The 25,198-nt window shown below is 43.5% G+C and overlaps 1 protein-coding gene across 1 annotated transcript in view; it reads left to right on the top strand.

Moving 5' to 3' along the window:
• The window catches only part of LAMC2 (laminin subunit gamma 2), a 101,482-nt gene that overhangs the window by 21,320 nt on the left and 54,964 nt on the right, over positions 1 to 25,198 (top strand). The window contains exons 3-6 of the mRNA XM_030206661.1: positions 11,649 to 11,837; positions 16,735 to 16,870; positions 17,144 to 17,248; positions 23,784 to 23,920. Coding sequence (XP_030062521.1) covers positions 11,649 to 11,837; positions 16,735 to 16,870; positions 17,144 to 17,248; positions 23,784 to 23,920 — 567 coding nt within the window. The remainder of the gene's footprint in view (positions 1 to 11,648; positions 11,838 to 16,734; positions 16,871 to 17,143; positions 17,249 to 23,783; positions 23,921 to 25,198) is intronic.

The raw sequence follows: 25,198 nt of genomic DNA, 5'->3' as shown, positions 1-25,198 counted from the left end.
GCTTGATATAATGTACAGATTCTGGTATAGAAATGCATGCACACTGATTCATACTGAGTGAGAAAATATAGATTAAGAATAGATTAAGCACAAGCAGCTTGAGGGAATGTATATGATATGCTTACACATGAATTCTGAGATACTCAAATCCCCACAGATCAACACTCACATTCACACTCAGATGTACTGTCAGAGGTACATTTTTTGAAATGGATTGTTCTGAGTATGTGGGTAACACTCCCTTCTCTCACTAGGCCAGGGGTTCTCAACCCAGTCCTCAGGATACACCTAACCAGTCAGGTTGTCAAGGTACCCATAATGAATATGCATAAGATAGATTTGCATAAAATGGAGGTAGTGCATGCAAATGTAACTCATGCATATTTTGTAGATATCCCAAAAACCTGACTGGCTAGGTGTGTCCCGAGGACTGGGTTGAAAACCCTTGGTCTAGGTTGTTCTCTATGCAGAAATCAGAAAGTCTATATAAGGAAAAGCTAGGTATTTTTTCCCCTCAGAGTTCGCCATTCTAGTCTAAGCTTGAGTGAGATCTAGGCGGACTCACTGTTGGCACAGCATCAGAGAATGCAGCTGTTCCTTTCTCTGGGCTACACCTTCTTAATGACTGGAGAGCATGCAAAAACAATCCTTCTCCACTCCAGAAATAGGACTTGCCTTTTTAAATCAGTTAGGCCCTTGGGTTAATTTCCCTGAAAGCACACCATACATGGGAACTCTTTTTTTGCAGAATGGGTGTGTTCTGACCCTGAGACTGTTGACAGCAGAATGAAACAAATGAATGAAAACAGCATCTACTTGGCTTCTGTCACCAGTGGTGTACTTCCCCCTGCTCTTCTTTAGTAACAGAGTAGATGATGGCAGAAAAAGATCAATTAATCCATCCAGTCTACCTAGTTAGTCCTGTCCATGCTGCCAAGGATATATCCCAGTTGCTAACCATAAAGCTTGACCACCTGTAGGAGATCACTCTGGGGTCTTTTTACTAAGGTGCGCTGAAAATGGCCTGCGCTGGTGTACACGTGTGTGTTGGACACGCGCAGGTCCGTTTTTCATTGCGCCTGCAAAAAAGGCCCTTTTTGGGTCCAAAAATGGACGTGAGGCAAAATAAAAATTGGCGCTTGTCCATTTTGGGCCTCACCGCCACCCATTGACTTAGTGGTAAGGTCTCACAAGTTAACCGGGCGGTAATCGTCAGGGCAGGAACACTGCCGATTACCACCCGGTTAGCACTGCATGCCGGAAAATTTCTGGCTTGTGTAGTGGACGCGCATAAAAAAAAGAAATTACCGCCTGGGCCATGAGGTAGCTGGGCGGTAGTTCTGAATTGGTGTGCGTTGGGCGCACCTAGGCACATATGCGGCTTAAGAAAAGGACCCCTCTATATCCAAGTCAGTTTGGTTGTCTTTTTTTTTTTTTTGTTAGTTCACGCTCTGCACACCTCCCCTCCTTCCTCCCATGATAATTCAACCAGCTATCAACACCAGCATGGCTGTTAGGCAAACGTTCAACCTCTCAGGTCTATATGACCACCAACTGGCCCCACTGATCCAGTCAACCCAAAGAGAGCATAACTTGTCAGACAGACTCAGCTATGAGAGTGTCTGCATTTTCACTCGGGGGGGGGGGGGGGGAGTTGGGTTACCGTTAAGACAAATTATTCAGGGTTCAAGGTTCAATTTGTTTTTTACATACCACCTATCATCACCACAGCTAATTGGTTAACAAATGTAAAATAAAAATTAGAAAGTAAACAGAAAAGAAAAGAGAGGAAATCAGCTGGCACTAAAGCTGAGACTCATTATATTCCTTTGGGCGTCTCAGCGTTTAACGCCAGCTGATTTTTAGTGTGAGCTAAAAACACTAGTGCACCTTAATAAAAGACCCCTATATGAATTCCTAATATGCTCATACCAGATTGTATGAGAAGAAGGGACAATCAATAAATCCTGACTTGCTGAGCACAGGTTTTACCACAATTCATGCTATTTTAGTACAGGTCCCATTTTATGCAATAAGACCTAGTTACTAATAACCTTGGTTATCAGTATCCCACAATGATAACTTGCTCCCCCACCCCATCTTTTAGCAATTCCTATATTACCACCCAACCTGGTAGACCTAACATAAGAACATAAGTGTTGCCACACGGGGTCGGGGACAGAACAAAGATTCATCAAGCCTGGGATCCTGTTTCCAGCAGTGGCCAATTCAGGTCACGAATACCTGGTAAATTTGCTAGCTGTGACCTAACTGTGTAAATATCTGGATAGCCACTAGAACTTCTAGTTTCAGTTATTTTAGAAGGATTGTCTAATAAGGTTTGCCTCTTTAAGGATGATACCAATATCTGTAATAGGGCAGACACCCCTCATGGCGTGGATAACATGAGGAGGGATCAAGTAAAGCTTGAAAAATGATCTAGAATTTGGCAGCTAAGATTTAATGCTAAAAAATGTAGGGGTATGCATTTGGGCTTCAAAAACCTGAGGGAGAGATATTGTAGGGGATGAAGTACCTCTGTCCATGTAGAAAGAATGGGACTTGGGAGTGATCATATCTGATGATCTTAAGGTGGCCAAACATGTAGAAAAAGTGATGGCAAAATCCAGGAGGATGCTTGGTACATAGGGAGAGAAATGGCCAGCAGGACAAAAAGAGGGTGATAGTGCCTCTGTATAAGTCTCTGGTAAAACCAGGGCAGACTGACTATCGGGCTCATTTTCAAAAGAGAAGGACGTCCATCTTTCGACATAAATCTCCCAGGGACGTCCAAATAATTTATGTGTGTTTCTTTTTAGCAATCTAGGCACGAGCATTGATACCAGCTATGGTAGTGGTGTACAGTTGTGGGTAGTGGGTTTTAGGAGGCTCAGCACACAAGCTAAGGGAGCTATGTTCCTTGAAGCAATTTATGAAGTCCATTGCACTGCCCCCTAGGGTGCACAGTTGGTGTCCTGGCATGTCAAGGGGACCAGTGCACTACAAATGCTGGCTCCTCCCAAGACCAAATGTCTTGCATTTGGTCGTTTTTAACATGGACGTCTTTGGTTTTGAAAATCGCCAAAAATCTGAAATGTCCATGTCCAGGGACGTCCAAATCTAAGGATGGTGAAATTCAAGGATTTGGATGTCCCTGACGGCATTTTCAAAATGAAAGATGGACGTCCATCTTCCCCGGATTTGAATGTTTTGCAAGGACGTCCAAATCGCAACTTGGATCTCTCTTTCGAAAATGCCCCTCCACATGGGCAACCGGGCAGTGCTTGAGGGCACAGAAGGTCTGAGGAGTCCAGTGCCTCTCTCCCCCACCTGCACAGTACAGTTCCCCTGAGCCTCAGTGGGCCCTCCCTGGGCCTACTTTGAAGGGCCCTAGTGGTCTAGTGGCCTCTTCGGGGGTAGGAAAGAACCCAACTCTTTTCTGTCTGCTGCGCTGCTCTGTATGACACTGCCATGTATTCAAAATGGCTGCTGAGACTTCCGAGACCTGCAAGACTACTGCAAGAAGTCTCTGCCATTAAGAAGAAATGTTGGTGCCGGATAGAGCAGTGGCGGTGGGCAGGAAAGATGGGGTTCTTTCCTATTCCCCAAAAAGACTACTAGACCACCAGGGCTCTTCAAGGTAGACCTGGGGGGGGGGGCTCTATTGTGCAGGAGGGGTGCTGGAAACAAAGATGGGGGCAGTGGCAGGGGTGCCCAATGACCTACCCAGGGGTCCAGATCACTGTCAATCCGTCCTTGCCCCATTTAGAGTACTGTGTGCAATTCTAGAGACTACGCCTTCAAAAGATGATAGCAGGATGAGTCAGTCCAGAGTGTGGCTACTAAAATGGTAGATGGTCTTTGTTATAAAGTGTATGGGGATAGACTTATAGATCTCAATATGCTTACTATAGAAGAAAGGCGGGAGATGGGAGATATGATAGAGATATTTAATTCCCTGTGTGGCATAAATGCACAGGAGGAAAGCCTTTTTAATTTCAAAGGAAGCTCTGGAATGAGAGGGCATAGGAAAAAGGTGAAAGGGGATAGATTCGGAAGTAATTTAAGGAAATGATTCTTTAAAGAAAGGGAGGTGGATGTGTGGAACAGTCTCCTGGTGGAGGTGGTAGAAACGAAGAGTGTATCTGAATTCAAGAAAGCAAAGGGTAAGAACAGAGGATCTCCTATGGGAAATGAAGGGTTAGTAGATGTTATGGATGGGCAGACTGAATAGGCCATATTGTCTTTTATCTGCCAACATTATTACCATACTTGCAGCTTGCTGGATAACCCAACCGCTAATTAATTCTTTCATCACAGCCTGCCAGACAGACAGAGAGACATAAGTGTCAGTGTTTCTGCTAGGAATTCAAATTCTAGTTATTACTATACTTGCAGTGTGCCAGACAGACCTGACTAACTATGCAAACAAATTCATCTCTCTCTCTTTTTTTTTTTTGCAACCCAGGATTCTCTGTGTTTATCTCTTGACTTCTTGAAGTCTATTACAACTGTAGCTTGAAGCAGCAACGGAGTACACTCCAAGAGAATAGCTTCAAAAGAATTCTAATGCCTATTATTCCAGTCCTTGATCAGATAAAACTCTGGAGAGTTAAGACTCTGTGCCTAACAGTGTCTCTTTATATGGGGTTCTGTTGCGTTCATTTGCTTGTGCTGATTGAATGGTTCTGCACCTTTCTTCTGTGTATTTCTCTGCATGTATGAATATCCCTGGAGGACCTCAGCTTAGAGTCTGGCTATGGAGCTGTGGGAATGGCACTGGGTGGGCCTCGTTTTGGAGCCTGAAGAAGGAATTGTAGACATGCAGAATGCTTGGCACAGCAGCCTTAGAATGTATCCATGTGCTGCTGAGCTGAGAGCTGCAAATATTCCCAGGGACAAGCATCTGCTAGGAGAGGCTGGCGTTATAATCATGGCTGTGCTACTAGGACTACACCTCAGGCACAAAGAATGCAAGGGGTTGAGTGAGATCAGGATGTTTGGAAAAGAGATGTTTGCTTAATTTTGTGGGATCTTGCCAGTTGCTTGGAATTTAATTGTCATGTCTAAACCTGATAATAGGTGTTGGCTGTGAGTCAAATGTTGCACGGTGCTGATTCCCCAAGCTTTGTCAGGCTTTCACCGGCGAGAGATGATTTCTAACTAGGCTGTTATTCTGTCAGAGTTTATTTGAAGTTTGCTGGTTGCTAAGTGTAGTTTTCTTTGTCTCTACACTTTGACACTAGCCAGTCCATATTAGACCTTCATCTCTGTACCCTTTATTCCCTTATACTCTTCTGCTGTTACAAATTTATACCATCAACACCTTTCATCTTTGTAATCCCTGTGGGTATAATCTTACCATTCCTCCTTCACATCTACACCCTCCATCTCTGCAAACCCTGATTCCATGCATACCCTCCATCATAGTAACCCACCATCTAGATGTGACCCCTTAATTGTATAGGGTTAAAATGTAGAGTAGTTTTCTCTAGTTGGTGTATTGGTCTAGAAGAAAACTGGATTCTTTGTAGACTGTGATATCTTTTATTGGGATGATAACGTGGTAATTCTTACTTAGTCTCGAAAACTTACATAGTTCCCTCTTTTTCTATTGGTCCAGTTAAAAGCATCACAGGCTAAACATATTCCATAGCACTAAAATAAAAGCTATTCTGAAGCTTTTTACAAATATATAAATGTTGAGAAGCCAAACTTAGAAACATAGAAACATAAATGTAGAAGCAGAGAAAATGATGGCCTATCTAGTCTGGCCATTTATATCATCTACTAACCCTTCCTCTCCCTTACAGATTCTATGTGCTTGTCCCAAGCTTTCTTGAATTTAGATACAGTCCTCATCTCCACCTTCATTGGGAGGCTGTTCCGTACATCCACCACCATTTCCATAAAGAAGTATTTCCTAGATAACTCCTGAATTTGTTCCCTTTCACCTTCATCCCATGCCCTCTCATTCCACAAGTTCCTTTCAGTTGAAAGAGGCCTGCCTCCTGTGCATTTATGCCGCAGAGGTATTTAAACATCTCTATCATATCTCCCCTCTCCTGCCTTTCTTGCAAAGTATACATATTGAGATCTTTCAATCAGTCTCCATACACTTTATGACAAAGACCACCGACCATTTTAGTAGCCACCCTCTGGACCGACCATCCTGTTTTGGTAGATGTCTCCAGAATTTGTTTTGGGGTCCATCCCTTTCTCGCTGCTATTCTGACTGTTTTTCTTTCTCTATTGTTGAGCACTAGTGTCCACATATCCTGAACCTCTTTTGCTTGCCAAGGTCCAAACTTGAGACTGCATTCTACTCCAGTTTATCCAAGAAGTCTAAGGCATCCACAGCAGACCACCTTCTCGCATGGGTAAGCCCGGCTACAAAGGGAAGGTGTTTCAATAGGACGCCTTGTCTCAAACCGGTGAAGATCATAACAACCTAAGCGAGAATTTAGGGTCCAAATGGAATTCTTCACACCTGATACTGGATGACCCATGTCAACAATTGACTGACATACCAATGTGGACTCACCAGTTCGGCCTGCTCCTGTCTCATCTGGATATTTTTGCATTTGCACTCTTACTCTACATCTCCTTTTCTTCCAGGACATTCTTCCTGCACAATTTGGGACTCTTGATTATATGGTTTTCTACTGCTTCTATTGTGTTTACCTGTACTGCATTCTGTGTTATATATATATTACCTTTTGTAGGGTGATTAAGTATCTAGAGGAGATATGCAGTTCTATCCAGGATAGTAGAGAGAGCCCCTGGCTTCCGCTGCCCAAACGGGTGAGGCAGATCTAATAAATAAACAAATTGTACACAGTACTCTATATGGGATCTCACCAGAGATTTATACAGAGGCAAATTATCCCTGTCAATTTCAAAGCAACTTGTAGATGCAAGGAAAAAACACAATTTGAAGTGTCTATACACAAATGCTAAAAGCCTAAAAAATAAGATGGGAGAGCTAGACTATATAGCACTAAATTAACAGGTAGATACAATAGGCATCTCAAAGACCTGTTGGAAGGAGGACAATCAATGGGATACTGTGTTACCAGAGTACAAATTATATCGCAATGATAGAGTGGATCAAATTGGAGAGGGGTTGCGCTATATGTTAAAGAGGGAATTGAGTCAAACAAAATAAATATTCTACACGAAACAAATAGCAGTGTGGAATCCTTGTGGATAGAAATTCCATGTGTGAAGGGAAAGTGTATACTGGTAGGGCTGTAGTACTATTTGCCAGGACAGAACGAACAGACAGATGAAGAAGATGAAGAAATGTTTACAGAAATTAGGAAAGCTGACAAATTGGGCAACATTGTAATAATAGGTGATTTCATTTACCCCAATATTGACTGGATAAATGTTAGATAAGGAAACGCTAGGGAGGTAAAATTCTTAGATGTAATAAGTGACTGCTTCTTGGAGCAACTGGTCCAAGAACCAACAAAAGGGGTAGCTATTTTAGATCTAGCCCTTAGTGGAATGCAGGGCATGATACGAGAGGTAACAGTGTTGGATCCACTGGGATACAGTGATTATAACATGATCAAATTTGAGCTGATATCTGGAGTGAAGTCACTAAGGAAAGCTGGATTGAGGCCTAAAGATGTGGATAATTCCTTCTTTGGAAAAACAGGGCAATATTTCTCCTGAATGTTTTCAGATGTGCTCATACGGGAAGGAGGCTGAGGCTCAGATAAACACCTTACAACACCTCTCTGTGCAGGGACAGAGCTGGGGTTTTTCTACCCCCCCCCCAACTGAAATTGGCTCCTACTTGCCCCAGGGGCTGTTGCTGCTATGGTCACCACCGCCCTAACTCCACTGTCAGTTTTGCAAGACTGCACTCGAGTTCCTTCTTGCATCATGCAGCTTACAGCTAAAGAGCTGAGCCATGTGTGCAGGTTTTTGTGCCCCCATGCTGTGCTTACTGCACTTATGTTGCACTAGCCCCTTCGTTTCTGTGGATGCTCATAGTTCAATCAATGAAATGTGCATGAGACAGAGGTGTGTTGCCCTTCCTCAGAGCAAGTGAAACTAGCACAGGAGATCAACACTAAACATGGTCAGGCAGTTTAATTTTGCACCCACTTAAATCAATTTCTGGACAACTTTTAGCCCTGATCACTGAATTTTGGCCAAATCTATTCAATGTTTACCAACAGTCAGATGAATGTTGTGTGACTTCTCCCCCCCTCCTTGAAAATACCCTTGCTTGGAGGGAGGGAGGAAGGATTTTCAGGGTAATCACTAAGGAAACAGATCTGACACTGACAGCCTACTGGGAGTATCAGAACAAAACCCAGCCTTAGGGGACAGGGCCAGGATTTGCTAAGAGATTGCTTGGAGAAAATTCTGATCTTTTGTAGTCCACCCAGAGGCAGGGCTGCCGAGAGACTGAACTGGGCATGGGCCACCTCCGCCGCTGCCCCCTCCCGGATCGCGGCCACCCCCCCCCCCCCCAGATCACTGCCGCAAAATACCTTATTGGCTGGCGGGGATCTTGAGGCCCCGCCAGCAGAAGACGTCTTCCAGTTCTGCTCTTCTGCTGATTGCCTGCCCCTGCGGCTGCTTTTTCTCTCAGGGCATGCTCGGTTTCAAAACCGACATGTGCCCTGAGAGGAAAAGCAGCCGCTCCACTGGAGTTGCTCCCCCGGGTCCTCCCCAGCCTCCAAGGGGGGCTGGCTGTGGAACTGGAGTTTTCTTTCTCCTGCTCCTGTTGGGACGCAATCACTCAGGTCCCGGCAGGACAGAGATCCCCCTTGGAGACCGGGGCCCGGGGAATTATCTCCCCTGCCCTCCCTCTCGGCAGCCCCGACCAGAGGGAAGTCCTGGGTACCAAAGCAGTTTGCAGTGTGTGGTGATTGAAAACCTCTGCTGCACAGCAGCAGGTGTCTGCACGAAGTTCCCAAACTGGGAACAAGGAGTGCTTGGTGGGCAGTACACTCAGGTAGGAGAAGTGGGAGTAGGCATGCCTCACTTCTGGCAGGACTTTCATTGCATGTATGAATGACCCTTGTTCCAGGATGGGACAGAGTAAATGAAGAGATTATGTGGAAATGATTGAGGACTTTAAGATAGAACTGAATTTTGAGTTTGAAAACCCTGATATCATGTGGAGACTGTTTTGCATTGTGCTGACCATCTGAAGGAAAAAAACATCCTGAATTGTACAGACCGAGTTGACAAGTTTATGAACTGTACTTTTCAAGTTACTGTTAGTAAAGCAAGTTGAAGTTTAACTAGGATTGCCAACTGGCCGGTTTTGAGCCAGCCTGACTGGTTTTGCAAAGGCCAGGCCGGCTGCTTGCAGACCCTTAAAACCGCACCCAAAAGAATGTTTTTTTCTGCTCCAGGCTCCCTGCCCTCTGATCTGGCAGCTCTTTCTCCCTCCCTTTCCTCCTGTGGGTCCAGCGGCTCTCCCTCCCTTTCCTCTTACCTCCAGCTTCACTGGCATCCGCTTCGTCCTCCCGGCTGGTCCTTGAAAACCAACAAGCGGCAGACACGCTGCTTCCGGATGCCCCATTGTTTCTCTCTGTTTGGTCCCACCGTTTTTGATGCAACAGACAGAAACACTGGGGCAGCCAGAAGCAGTACGTCTTTAGTGAGATTGAGATGTGCTAGACATGGGTAGAGAGATGGAGATGTACTGGACAGGGTGGTTTGGGACAGGGAGATGGAGGTGTGCTGCAAGGGTGGGGGAAATAGGAAGATGGAGATGTGCTGGACCTGCCAGAATAGGGGGATAAGAGGATACAGAGAGAGACTAGACTGGAGGAGGGGAAGAGAAGCTGGACTCAGGGAGGGAGGACAGGAGGGAAGAACCAGAGATTGGAGACTGGATTGGAGGGACAAGACAGAAAGAAGGGGAAAAATGCAGGACCCAGGGTGGGGGGTGCAGAAGGAAGGGAAGAGAACATGGAGGGACAGGGCACAGAGAAGAGATGTTGGGAATGGAGTAAGCTTAAGTACAGGGATACAGAGGGTAGGATAGGGTCAGAGAGGGTTGATACTGAATATAAGGGGGAGGATAGGGTCACTAAGGTTGGATGCTAAATGGGGGTAGGGGAAGATAGGAGTGGGGAGACAGAGGAGAGATGCTGGACAGGACAGATTGGGACACAGAGAAAAAAATGGAGAGTGGACGTGGAGAGAGAAGAAGGGTCAAATGTACAGGAGATCATGGAAAGACAAGAAGAACAGAGAAAAGCAGAAGAGACACTTGGACCAAATTGAATGGAAAATAAAATGCTCAGACTACAAAGGTAGAAAAAATATATTTTATTTTGAATTTATTAATTGGAATATGTCAGCATTGGGAAATGTGTATTTCTCATCTTATGGCGATGGAAACTTGGGATACTTGCTTGACTATTAAGCGTAAACAACCCTTACCATCATAAGCATGCAGCCTAATACTTAATGAGCTACATTTATAAGTGGTGACACCAAAGTGTCTTCATGATGCTACCTTTATGATGTGGTAGGAGGGGTGAGGGGGAGAGGGAAATGGGGGGGAAGGTGGGGTGTTCTGTTCGTACTATCTTCACTTTTCATGTCATATTGCAGTCACCTTGTGGATATTTATAGGAGTACAGGCTCTCCACAGTTGATGGAATTGTTGAGATGTTACCATGATGCAATTCTCTGTTATGGATGAGTTGAGGGGGATTTGGGGGGGGGGGGGGGGTTAAATTTGTCAAAATGTACAGTAGACTTGGTCTGTGATTTGACTGCTTTTATTTGCTCAATAAAATATTTACAATAAAAAAATGTTTTTTAGTTAATGAACACATCAAACAGTGACTAACTTTTACAGTACAGCAGCAGACAATAATCTACTTTTCATAAACTTCCAGATTTGAGTTTGATTGAGTCTGAGCCCAAGCATACTCATCAGAAGAGCTGATATCCCTCAATAACTTTGTCTGGCTTCTGAGATATATGTGAAAGTCTTTGCATAACCAATGCTTAAAGTAGTGCTGCATTAATAAAATTCCTTTGACAGTTTCAGCTAGCAGGGAAACAGAGAGATCAGCAATGCCTTTCTCTCTCTTTAGTACTCCCATGTGTCTGACTAATAGGCCAGAGATGGTTTCTGTTATTATGAGGTAGGTGTGTTGGTCATAGGCACATAAAAAAAAGAGGATATTTTCCTAAAAATTAAAAAACCTGGAGGACATATCTGAAGAAGTCCAAAAGGAGGACATGTCCTCTTAAAAGAGGACGTATGGTAACCCAACACCCACAACATGCCCCTTTGCTATTTGAACTTACTGAAGTGTTGGACGTCCCTTTCTTGTCTTTGCAAAATCAGGATTTGGATGTTTCAAGCAAGTGGCCGTCCATTTAGACATTTTGAGATGTCCATATGCTTTGAAAATAAGCTCCTTAGTCTTATAAAATCACTAGTTCAAATATGATCCGTATTCTATTTAAGGGGCAGTTGAGTGTGTATGTCCAGAATCACTCATGAGCTGCCTGCTTAGAAAGGGGAAGAGGCGTTTTGCTTACTTATTGGTAGTGGGAAGTGTTCCTTGTGTTCTCTACAGGTTTCATATCTTTTAGTACAAACATTCTAATCTTACCTGTTCTCCTCCTTTATCCTCTTTATCCAGAATGTTATTGCAATGGGAAGGCCACAACTTGCACCTATGATAAGAGGCTGCAGGCCCTGACAAGGAATGGATTCCGGTGTTTTAACTGTCACGACAACACTGCTGGGGTGCATTGTGAGAGATGCAAGGAAGGGTACCACCGCCTGCGGGATGGAGATCGCTGTCTGCCCTGCAACTGCAGCCCCCGAGGTATTGCCCGTGCTAACAAGGAATTGGGGCAGATGCAGATTAGGCTTGAAGAGGGAAATAATTCAACACTATTTCTAGGATGCTAAAGATTTTTAATCTATATGACCTTGACTTGTGTAATCAGGGGCACTGTTATGAGGAAGTTCACACTGCTAAGTTGTAGCTGGCACACATGTGGCCTGGATATGAAGAAGTTAATTTTGTTAGATGTCTTTGTAGTTCTGACAGAGATCAGACCTGGATTTAGGCATCGGTAGTTTCTAGGCTGCCAACTACCTAAGCAGAAGAACTTGTTCCATTTCTTTAGGGCAGCAATTCTCATTCTAGTCCCAGCCACTCAGATCTTTCGGATGTCCACAGTGAGCATGTATGCAAATCTGTCTAATGTATATTTAGTGTTGATATCCTGAAAATCAGACTAGCTGGGTGTGTCTCAAGTACAGGGTTGAGAACCTCCTTCTTTAGGGACCCCCTTCCCCTCCTTTCCTTCCAGTCCTGCCTTGGGGGCCAACATCTTAAATCCAGCCCTGACAGAGATCTACTAATGGACAACACACTCTCTTGGAATAATGACTCCCACCACTTTAGATTTGATGATGTGGTGGGTTCCATCATTTGTCCATATCACTGCTTTAGAGCAGTGCTTATCAACCTAGTCTTTGGGGCACACCCAGCCAATCAAGATTTCAGGATATCCACAATGCATATACATGAGAGAGTTCTTCATGCACTTCCTCCTTGGTATGCAAATTATCTCATGCATATGAGTGGATATCCAGAAAACTCAACTGGCTTGAGAGCCCTGCTTTAGAGGTTTGAAACATCACTAAAAATCCATGCCAAGTGGGTGAGCATTACCTAGCCACGACTCACTGGAAGTTTACCTCTTCAATAAAATCAATGAGCTTAAATTGCAAACAGATCCAGACAGCTAACTATGGAGAAAGATAGCTTTTCAGCCACTCACAAAGGGACAAATTTTGTAACAGGCTTCCTGTGTGAAAAGTCCAAAAAGGCCCCTATTTTAATCCTACCTTTTAAAGGCCATGCAAAACATCTGAGCTTGCAAATGAATTGATCTCTACTTTGGCACATCAATAATGTCATGACAATTCATTGGACCATCATGCATCTGCTTATTAGCCAAATAAAGCAAAACCTATTACTCTTCCCCCCCCTGTTTACTAAACTGCGCGACAATTCCGACACAGCCCATTCAAAGTGTCGGCATTAGCGCATTGCTTAGTAAACAGAGGACGTGGAGGGGCATAATTAAATGAAAAAGTCTATCTCCATGGGCGTTTATCTCCGAGAACGGGTCCGTGAAGGGGCGGACCGAACCGTATTTTCGAAAAAAATAAACGTCCATGTTTTATTCGACAATTTGTGAGCTGGGCGTTTTTGTTTTTCAGTGATAATGGAAAATGAAAGCGCCCAGCTCAAAAACGAATAAATCTAAGGCATTTGTTCGTGGGAGGGGCCAGGATTCGTAGTGCACTGGTCCCCCTCACATGCCAGGACACCAACCGGGCACCCTAGGGGGCACTTTTACAAAAACAAAAAAAAAGGTAAAAGAGCTCCCAGGTGCATAGCACCCTTCCCTTGTGTGTTGAGCCCCCCAAATCCCCCTCAAAACCTACTGCCCACAAGTCTACACCATTACTATAGCCCTAAGGGGTGAAGGGGGGCACCTACATGTGGGTACAGTGGGTTTGGGGGGGTTGGACGACTAAGCATTAAGCAGCACAATTGTAACAGGTAGGGGGGGATGGGCCTGGGTCCACCTGCCTGAAGTCCACTGCACCCCCTAACAACTGCTCCAGGGACCTGCATACTGCTGCCAGGGAGGTGGTTATGACATTTGAGGGTGAAAATAAAAAGTTGTGAAACATAATTTTTTGTGGTGGGAGGGGGTTAGTGACCACTGGGGGAGTCAGGGGAGGTCATCCCCGATTCCCTCTGGTGGTAATCTGGTCATTTAGTGCACTTTTTGGGGCCTTATTCGTGAAAAAACAGGGTCCAGGAAAAGTGCCCTAAATTCTAGCTACAAACGCATACTTTTTTCCCATTATCGGCGAAAGGCGCCCATCTCTCCTCGGCCGATAACCACGCCGCAGTTCCACCTTCGCCACACCTCCGACACGCCCCCATCAACTTTGTACGCTTCCGCGATGGAGTGCAGTTGAAAACGTCCAAAATCGGCTTTCCATTATACCAATTTATTCATTTTTGTGAGATAAACATCTATCTCCCGATTTGGGTCGAAATCTAGGCGTTTTTCTCTTTCAATTATAAGGTGGTTAGTGTCCTTTGTTTCTGCTTTTTTCCCTCTGTTCCTATACATAAAATGTTTTTGTGCTCCCCCCCCCCCCCCAATATTGGAAATATAAATTGTCCCTACGTTAGTTCTTTGGGACTTTTGATTTCTCCATTTGTAACAATTATCTTTAAATATTTTAAATGATTTTTTACCTATCTGAAAGTAAAGTGGTGGGGTATCCGTGTTAGTCCACTTTTAAAGGTAATCAATAGAAATAAAACAAAACATAGAAAAGAATATAAGATTATATTTATTTATTTTAAACATTTTTAGCCCGCGTATCTACTAAGTGGTTTCCATAAAAACATAAACATTAAAATACAAAATAAAATAACAAAAATACATCTTCATTAACATACATAATAAAGTGCCGCCATCACAAACTCCAACTCCACATTACCCATCAGAAAAAAAGCTGGAAAAAAAAGCTGTGCTTTTAACATTTTCTTAAATTGCTGAAAACTAGTAGTTATATGCAGCTGACCAGGCAAAGCTTTCCACATAAGCATTCCTGCAATTGAAAAGGCTGATGCTCAGATGATAGCATAATACACAGAAGATACCAAATGCAGATTCAAACATTCAGGGGCCCTTTTACTAAGCTGCGGTAAAAAGTGACCTGCGGCAGTGTAGGCACGTGTATTAGGTATGCGCGGGGCCAGTTTTTACCATGTCTGCAAAAAAGGAATTTTAAAAAATGTGATGGGAAAAGGGCATGCAGTAAAACTGAAACCAGCGTATGTCTAAATCCAGCCTGAGCCCTTAACGCCACCCGTTGATCTAGTGGTAAGGGCTCCTGCACACCAACTGCTGATTACCACTGGAAATGGCTTGTGTGGGAGGAAATAAATAAATAATTCATCCAGGCACTATGGGCGCACGCCAAATCTGAAATTAACACCAGGGGGGTGCGCTGGCCTGGCGTGTTCTGTACACACGTAGAGCCTACTGTGGCTTAGTAAAAGGATCCCTTAGTGAAATCAGATCTCAAAGACTTTCCAGATGAGAACAGAGTGAAAACCTGAGCAAAATACCATGGCATTTTACCATGAACCACTTGGTAAATGACAGTTAAAACTTTACATTGCACTCTCACAGGCAACCAGTGAATTTGTTTCACACTGGTGTTATATGTTCAAATTTAGAGATGCCAGCAACTAATTATCTAGCAGCTGCATTCTGTACTATTTGTATTTTATTTTAGTTACATTTTTACTCCGCGCTTTCCCACTCATGGCAGGCTCAATGCGGCTTACATATTGTATACAGGTACTTATTTGTACCTGGGGCAATGGAGGGTTAAGTGACTTGCCCAGAGTCACAAGGAGCTGCCTGTGCCTGAAGTGGGAATCGAACTCAGTTCCTCAGGTCCAAAGTCCACCACCCTAACCACTAGGTCACTCCTCCAGTTAATGCAATAAAAAAAGGTATATCTTATTTTCTTCTCTATGTTTTGTTTTATTTCATTTATTACCTGTGTAAAAGGAAATTGTTTCTTAAGGCATTACAGTGTACCATCTGATAAATTATTGTTTAGCGCTCCCAGTTGGATAAATGAGAAAATTCACTGTACAATTAAAGTTCTGTGATCAGTATTGGTAGAGTGTTGTGATGGATAATACCATATAACATCCTCTGCAAAGAGAGAAACCTTATAGTCTTCCTTTGTTACTCCTACTTTATTCAGATTATGCCTTGTTTTATCTGCCAAGGGTTCCATCATTGAGGCAAAAAGGAGAGGTGAAAGAGGACACCCTGTTTGGCTTCTCTTTCCAACGGAGAGATCTTAGAAGATGCTCTGTTGACTTTAGCAGAATTGGAAGGGGAACTATATATTGCTTTATCCATTTCAAGAAATTGCTACCCAATTCCATTTTAAGAAAAAAATAAAATTTCAATTCACCCTATCAAGTCAAGCAGTAGAGAGAGGAATAGGTGGATAAGCATTTATGTTGAGAAAAGCCAGATTAAATTCAACAGTCTTTGTATATTATCCATGTGGTATTTTTTGCAGCATTTTTCTTCCTTGTTAAAATGTCCTCTCAGGCTCTTTTAATACCAGGGCAGGTGGTGTTGAAGATGGGGTGAGGGGACAACCAGGTCACTTGTCATGGGTTTCCATGTTGCAAGATCCCCAAACTGAAGAAGACACAATCTGTCAGTAGGCATTTGCAACCACTTCTCAAGTTTTTACACTGAACTCCCAGCATGTCTAACATTGGCCCTCTTCAGCATACAGTGCTCTTTCTTGCAGTGATGCTCCTCCCTGTAGCTGTGTCTTCTCATGCTCTCAGCACATGGTGCTATTTCCCTTGCAATGACGCTCTTGTTCTGCCTCCTCAAACTCCCTCAGCACACAGTGTGATTATGGACACTCCTCATGCTCTCAGCATATGGTGCTATTTCCCTTGCAATGATGCTCTTGTTCTGCCTCCTCAAACTCCCTCAGCACACAGTGTGATTATGGACACTCCTCATGCTCTTGCAATGGTGTTCTTTCTTGTAGCAGTGTCTTCTTATGCTCTCAGCACATGGTGCCATTTCTATTTCAATGACACTCTTGTTCTGCCTCCTTAGGCTCCCTCAGCACTCAGTGTGATAACTATGGCCGCTGCCACTGTAAACCAGGTGTGACGGGTGAGAAGTGTGACCGATGCCAGCATGGATCCCATTACCTTACAGAGGCTGGGTGCATAGGAGACCACCGAATGCTGTAAGTACGGTGTGCTGGATGATGCTGGATTTAGTCTGGATGTGGGGTGGCCTGGGCTGTGGCACTGGGTAATGAATATAAACAGATTGTGAAAGTTGAAGGGAGAAGGGTGACAGACAGAGGTAGGTGGCTGTAGCAGATTTGCTGAGTTGCTGTGTTCAGGTTTGGAGGAAGGGTGGCTTTGAGTGTTCATATAGGCTACACATGTCTGGGATTATTTCACATGGTTATGTGCATCGCTAAATTTATGGTTCATATTTGTCTTTTTTTCAGGAATTCAAACTGTAACTGTGACCCAGCTGGCAGTGCCGGCCACTGTGATCTGGTAACAGGGCGCTGTGTTTGTAAAGCTTCAGTTACTGGTGATCGATGTGACAGGTAAGTAAGCTAGGGCTTGGTGAATCGCTTTTGAATTTGAAACCTTGGCTTCCTCCGCTCATAATTTTTGTTGGTTTTAACATTTTTAAAAAAATAGTAAGTAGATTTCCTGAGGTCTCTCTTGTCTGTGTGTCTTGAATGGATTGTAAACCATACTGAGAAGAGACTGTCTCTCGTCTAGAAACAGTATATGGATAAGTGGTAATAGCAGCAGCGGTACAGTTGCTTTGGATTAGGTTCAGTGCCTACCCAAATTGGAGGCAATTCAGGGATTTTCTGTTCTACCTGAAATTTTCAGGTTGCAGAACTTCCGACCCAATGTGGCTGGAATTATTTTTAAAACTGCATGTTCCAGTACACCAAAATTTAGGCTCACCACATCTTGACCAACACTATTTGACTGGTTACCGCCGGGTTAGCGTGGGAGCCCTTACCGCCTCCTCAATGGTTGGCGGTAAGGGCCCTCCCCCAAAATGGCCGCGTGGCAAGTTCTTTACTTGCCACATGGCCATTTCTTACAGGAAAGAGAGACTTCCCTTTTACCCACTGCAGTAAAAAGGGGCCTCGGTACGAATGAAAAACACGCACCAATGCCAGTGCAGGCCCCCTTTTGCTGCAGCTTGGTTAAAAGAGCCCTAAGTTTTGTATCTGGGGCAATTTGCTTGGTTAATTGCAGGTTGATTTATCTTTTGCTGCCTTGTGCTGTTCTAGTGTGGTCTTTGCAGCTGGGAGTCATGTATTAGAGCTCCTTCCAGGACCCTAAATCCTGGGTTCTAAATCCACTGGTCATGAAATTCCTTCCCTACTTCATACCATTCATAGCCCAGCCAACCCACAGTATGGAAGGGAAGAAACCAGAGATCTTTCTCATGGCAGTGTGCAGTTCTGCTCTGAAGCTACCATTTTGGCCACACATCTTAATTTAAGATGACTGATTTTTGCCTATTGACCTGGAACCCGTTTGGCTATTCATCTGCTGTAGAATGTCTGAAAAACTCATTGGTTAGGTAGGAGAAATGCTTTGATTAATTTTCCTGGCTACCCACTGTCTGTGTCCAGCTAGAATAGGAATAGAAACCATCTCAGATATCATATCTGAACAGAATGTGATCATCTTGATTCTGATTTACACTGAGGTGCAACTGGTTGTGAAATATTGGCAAAATGAGGTATGATAAGTACATTCCCATCCTTGGGTATATATACTATAAATGAAGGTGCTGTGGGGTATGGGAAAGTGGCAGTAGCATAGCCAGGAATTTTCTCTAGCTGGGTCGGGGTTATTGCACAGTTCCTAATCAGTAGGCTCTTGCACTCACACACAACAACACTATTATTGTTAGGTATTATATTTTATTATTTATTTACATAAGTACATAAGTAGTGCCATACTGGGAAAGACCAAAGGTCCATCTAGCCCAGCATCCTGTCACCGACAGTGGCCAATCCAGGTCAAGGGCACCTGGCACGCTCCCCAAACGTAAAAACATTCCAGACAAGTTATACCTAAAAATGCGGAATTTTTCCAAGTCCATTTAATAGCGGTCTATGGACTTGTCCTTTAGGAATCTATCTAACCCCTTTTTAAACTCCGTCAAGCTAACCGCCCGTACCACGTTCTCCGGCAACGAATTCCAGAGTCTAATTACACGTTGGGTGAAGAAAATTTTCTCCGATTCGTTTTAAATTTACCACACTGTAGCTTCAACTCATGCCCTCTAGTCCTAGTATTTTTGGATAGCGTGAACAGTCGCTTCACATCCACCCGATCCATTCCACTCATTATTTTATACACTTCTATCATATCTCCCCTCAGCCGTCTCTTCTCCAAGCTGAAAAGCCCTAGCCTTCTCAGCCTCTCTTCATAGGAAAGTCGTCCCATCCCCACTATCATTTTCGTCGCCCTTCGCTGTATTTATTAGGATTTATTTACTGCCTCTTTGAAGGGATTCACTCAAGGCGGTGTACAATAAGAATAGATCAAACACGAACAAAAGGCAGTTACAGCAGTAAAAATATTCAACTAGCAATACAAAATATGGCATGGTGTACTACTTGCAATGTCAACACAATACGTAATAGAACATTATAATTGATAGTGAAGGGTAAGGCAGAGTTGAACATATAGATGGGTAAGAAAGTAGAAGAGTTAGAAAGTAAGGTGACTGATTTGAAGAAAGTTGCCATTTCATAGATATAATGATAAAAACATATAAAATTAAGATTCACATTGAAAAACACACCTATCCAATAACCTGAAAAATATGTACAACATAAACCATGTACGTATTGCAGACAAAACCAGAAATATAAATTGATAAATGTAATACAAACTTATAAAAATTGTAGTGCAAACTTATCAAGGATATGCAACCTTCAAAGTAAAGTGTTACTTAATACTGAAATGATTAAAAATAATTCATTTAAATTGACCCAACAGAGTGGTCACCCTGGAGGGAATAGACAACATGAGAAGAGATCTAAATAAATTAGAAGAATGGTCTAAGGTTTGGCAGTTAAAATTGAATGCAAAGAAATGTAGAGTGATGCACACAGAATGTAGAAAACCAAAAGAGCTGTATTTGCTAGGGGGTGAGAGGCTGATGAGCACAGACTGACAACATTTAATTGAATTTCATTATTTGCCTATCCAAATCTGAGTTCAAGGTGAGATACAAATTCAGATATAGTTAGTAGGTCCCTGCCCAGCCCAAAGAGTATATTATCTAAGTGGGCCTTTTACAAAGGTACACTAGCATTTTTAGCATGCGCTGAAAGTAAGCTAGATAATGTGAAAGTAATATAGATAATGTGTTATCTGTATTAGCTGTACCTAATAGAGTAGCAGGCTGAGAACCAGGGAAGCCAGGGTTCAAATCCCACTGCCGCTCCTTAAGATCCTGGAGTTACTTAACTCTCTATTGTCCCAGGTACAAAACATAGATTATAAGCCCTCGGAGGACAGGAAAATACCTACTGTGCCTGAATATAACTTGCCTTGGGCTACTACTGAGAAAGATGTGATCTAAATGCAAATTCAGTACCAGGCACACTGTTAAGTAATACAAACCACTACAAATGCCACTCAGGATCTACAGAGGATTCCTACCATACCATAATAACAGTAACTTCCATGAGTCACATAACAAGAGCCTACCTAGGAAATAAATACTGCAGTGTGCACTAAAACATCACTATACCTAAGAGAAAACTAAACAAGCCAAATTTGTATAGATCCTCACCCAGTATAGATTGAACATGTACACCCTGGAGGAAAGGAGGAACAGGGGTGATATGATACAGACGTTCAAATATTTGAAAGGTATTAATCCGCAAACAAATCTTTTCCGGAGATGGGAAGGCGGTAGAACGAGAGGACATGAAATGAGATTGAAGGGGGGCAGACTCAGGAAAGATGTCAGGAAGTATTTTTTCACGGAGAAGGTGGTGGACGCTTGGAATGCCCTCCCGCGGGAGGTGGTGGAGATGAAAACGGTAACGGAGTTCAAACATGCGTGGGATATGCATAGAGGAATCCTGTGCAGAAGGAATGGATCCTCAGAAGCTTAGCTGAAATTGGGTGGCGGAGCAGGTGGGGGGAAGAGGGGTTGGTGGTTGGGAGGTAAGGATAGGGGAGGGCAGACTTATACGGTCTGTACCAGAGCCGGTGATGGGAGGCGGGACTGGTGGTTGGGAGGCGGGAAATACTGCTGGGCAGACTTATATGGTCTGTGCCCTGAAAAGGACAGGTACAAATTCAAGGTAAGGTATACACATATGAGTTTGTCTTGGGCAGACTGGATGGACCATGCAGGTCTTTTTCTGCCGTCATCTACTATGTATGTATGATTAAGTAAGCACAAACTAAAAATAGAAATATGCAGACAAACATTAAATTGAACCTCAAAAAAGCCAGACTCTGCATATAGTGAACAAGAAAAACAAGTGAGGCATGTCCCCCTGTACTGTGCAAAATAAGATAGCAGACGTAAATGTCAAAAACTGACATATTCCAATCACTACTTTACTAATTAACAAATACGAATAAAGCAAAAAATGGAAAAGGAGGTGATACCCATACCAAAGACCAAAAATCCTTTCTCAGGTCAGGACAGTATGCTGCTGTTATGGTATCCTGTCCTGACCTGAGAAAGGAGGTTTTGGTTACTGACAGTTAGTAAAAAATGTATTTAAATTAGGCCAATAAAATGTTAGCACCCTATTTCCATTTTCTATTTATATTAACCTTCTACCACACTACTTTATTCTAAACTAAAAATAACATTCTTTTTTCTACATTTGTTGTTTGGTCATTAACTTTTTCTAATGGTGTTGGCTCCTGTCTCTGGTTTCTGCTTTTCTTCTCTTAACCCAGGATTTCCTGTCCATTTGTTATTTTTCTCTCTCTTCCTTTTCCTTTCAGCTTTCTTCAATTTATTTGTATGCCTCTCTGTTTAAATTTAATTAATTCTTACTATCCAGTCTTCAAGTTCCCTTTTTTTTTATTACTGTGTCATAGTAACATAGTAACATAGTAAATGACGGCAGAAAAAGACCTGCATGGTCCATCCAGTCTGCCCAACAAGACAAACTCATATGTGCTACTTTTTGTGTATACCCTACTTTGATTTGTACCTGTCCTCTTCAGGGCACAGACCGTATAAGTCTGTCCAGCACTATCCCCGCCTCCCAACCACCAGCCCCGCCTCCCACCACTGGCTCTGGCACAGACCGTATAAGTCTGCCCAGCACTATCCTCACCTCCCACCACCGGCTGGCTCTGCCACCCAATCTCGGCTAAGCTCCTTAGGATCCATTCCTTCTGAATAGGATTCCTTTATGTTTATCCCACGTGTGTTTGAATTCTGTTACCGTTTTAATTTCCACCACCTCCCGTGGGAGGGCATTCCAAGCATCCACTACTCTCTCCGTGAAAAAATACTTCCTGACATTTTTCTTGAGTCTGCCCCCCTTCAATCTCATTTCATGTCCTCTCGTTCTACTGCCTTCACACCTCCGGAAAAGGTTCGTTTGCGGATTAATACTTTTCAAATATTTGAACATCTGTATCTTATCACCCCTGTTTCTCCTTTCTTCCAGAGTATACATGTTCAGGTCATCAAGTCTCTCCTTATACGTCTTGTAACGCAAATCCCTTACCATTCTCGTAGCTTTTCTTTGCACCGCTTCAATTCTTTTTACATCCTTCGCAAGGTACGGCCTCCAAAACTGAACACAATACTCTAGGTGGGGCCTCACCAACGACTTATACAGGGGCATCAACACCTCCTTTCTTCTGCTGGTCACACCTCTCTCTATACAGCCTAACAACTTTCTAGCTACGGCCACCGCCTTGTCACACTGTTTTGTCGCCTTCAGATCCTCAGATACTATCACCCCAAGATCCCTCTCCCCGTCCGTACCTATCAGATTCTCCCCGCCTAACACATACATCTCTCGAGGGTGTCTACCTGCAGCTTTCTATTTCTTTCCCTCATCCCAACTCTCCTATTTCACTTTCCCTTATTCCGCAGTCTTTCACTAACTCCACCTTCTTTCTTTCCTAATAATGCCCATTAATGTCATTAATGTATGCTAAAGTGGCAATGCACTTTAGTAAATTGTACACGTAATTAAAAAACAAACAAACAAACTTACCCGTGTCTGGGAGATCCTGGTTGGGGCTGCAGATTTTATGCTATCTGATATGTGGCAGATCTGGTCTATAATATTGCTACTGATGGTTATAAAACTTTGCCAAAAAGATTTAAAGAGCAGGTAATGACCCCTCTAGAGCAGAGGGAGACACTGCACTGAACCACAGATGAAGGGAAGACCATGGGTCTGGGATTGGAGGTGTATCGGAGCAGGTGTAGTTGAGTGGTGACCGTGAGATCTAGACTGTGGCTGCTTCTCTCCTTTCTACAGCCTAGATTAAACAGCTTAATTTAGAATTAGTCCTATCTGCTTATACAACTCTTCTCTTGAGTGCATTATGGGCAGTCCTGCCATGGGACAAACCTGTGCATGTATAGTGATTATAAGCCCTTCTTCTTGAGTCATGAAAAGGCAGGAGTGTATGCATGGACTTTGAATAGCAGGCATTCCTGGTGGCAGTGGGGTGAACGAGTCATGAAGCAGGGCAGCACTTGATGGTAACCCAGCACACATTTGCCACTTCTAAGCAGTGTAATCAAATATACCAAAATGAGGCTCCATGATTTCTGAGCTGCCATTGTATTGACATTTGACAAACCTAGCTTGCTAGAGGGAGCACAATGCAGAGCCTGAAATTTCACCATCATTTAATACTTCTTCATTCTTGAGTTTCTCCGTAGCACGATTGTGAAAGAATCAGCAAATCACTAAAACTCCATGCACTTCAAATGTAGCCTATGAGCTCTTCAGGACAGGAACTTTGAAACCATGTGACTTGTCCTGTACAATGCAGTGACTATTTATTTATTAGTGTTTCTATTTTAGCCTGTTGTAATATAGTGTAACCACGATGCTGTCTGCTCTTTTTGTTTCACAGGTGCAAGTCAGGTTACTATAATCTGGATGCAAGAAACCCTGAAGGCTGCACTCAGTGTTTCTGTTATGGGCATTCCTCCTCGTGTAGCAGCGCTGGCAATTACAGCATGCACAGGATCATCGCCTCCTTCCAGAAAGGTACAGTGTGGCAGAAATCACTGGATTCCCTTTCAGGGCTTTATTTTTGTCATAAGGTTCAACTCTGCAAGCCTCTTCCAGTGCCAGGAGTGACCCAGCAGGATGCACTGGGTCTTTCATTCTCAGCTGTTGTAGACGACATGCTACCCAACGCCAACTGAGCCCATATGGGGAGAGGGCAGGTACTGGGCTGCAATTTAGGCTGATGCTCAGTCTTTACATAGCTTGATAAGCAAAAGTGCAAGAACTGGCTTCTTTATTGCTGTCAGCAACAGTTTGTCTAAAGGGAAAAAAACAGCCTTGAAAGATTAGACGAGAATCCTGTATTATCATTTAATTACTGGTTAGAAACAGAAACTGCCTTAACCTGTCCTGGAGGAGCTGCTGCAGATACCAAACGCTGTTTCTGACTTCATCTGGAGGCCATCTCATTCGTGGTTTGACGCAGTCCCTGGGTACCTGATTCCCTGGCCTGCACCATTTACAAGATTACTGCTTAAAGAAACATAGATAGTAAATTGAGCAAGAAAGTCTGATGAAAATTCAAGCAAGCAAATAGTTCGCTGTTATTTATGGCTTATATTGCTCATTCTTCTTTAAGCAAAACAAAATGATCTAGAACAAGTCATAAACATGAGGTTCTAAGGGGGAAGATTCGGGAGAGCATTAAAACTTTCTTAATGGAAAGGAAGGTAGATGCATGGAACACTGGCCTTCCAGGAGAACTGGATGGAGGTAGACAGGGCTGGTTTTAGCAAGTGTGAGACCCTGTGGCCTGTGCACACCAGTTTGGTGGGGCGCCAACCTAGCCCTTCACCTCTCCCCGTTTCCTGTGGAGCTCTCCTTTTCTAGCACAACAACCTTAAAAAAAAAAAAGAAAAAAGAGAAGTAAAGGGGTTTGCTGGTGAGCGTGGGACTGAGTATCAGTCCTGAGCCTTTCTCATCTGTGGTAAGACTTGTGGAGACTGAGCTTGTGGGGGCAGCCAGCAGTGGTAAGTGTAAAGATTTGGACATGGGTTGAGAGTTGAAAGAGCCATAGCGCACCTCTACCCATTAGTTCCGGACAGTGCCTTTTTGGAGAAAAAAAGGTGCCAGTACTCATTGTGGGCGGGGTCACCACATATGGCTCCACCCCTATGATAGCCACACCCACATTAACCACACCCCTTATACCAGCCATCTTTTCGGTTTCCACTTCGGTATACCTGGTTGGACAGAGGAGTTTGTGCAGTAGCACTCTGTACGTGATTTCTCAGTTAGCAAGAAGTGTTAACTGTT

The sequence above is a fragment of the Microcaecilia unicolor genome, chromosome 6 (genome assembly GCF_901765095.1).
Source record: "Microcaecilia unicolor chromosome 6, aMicUni1.1, whole genome shotgun sequence".
In the NCBI taxonomy this organism is placed as follows: Eukaryota; Metazoa; Chordata; class Amphibia; order Gymnophiona; family Siphonopidae; genus Microcaecilia; species Microcaecilia unicolor.
This window is presented reverse-complemented; position numbering and strand designations above follow the sequence as displayed.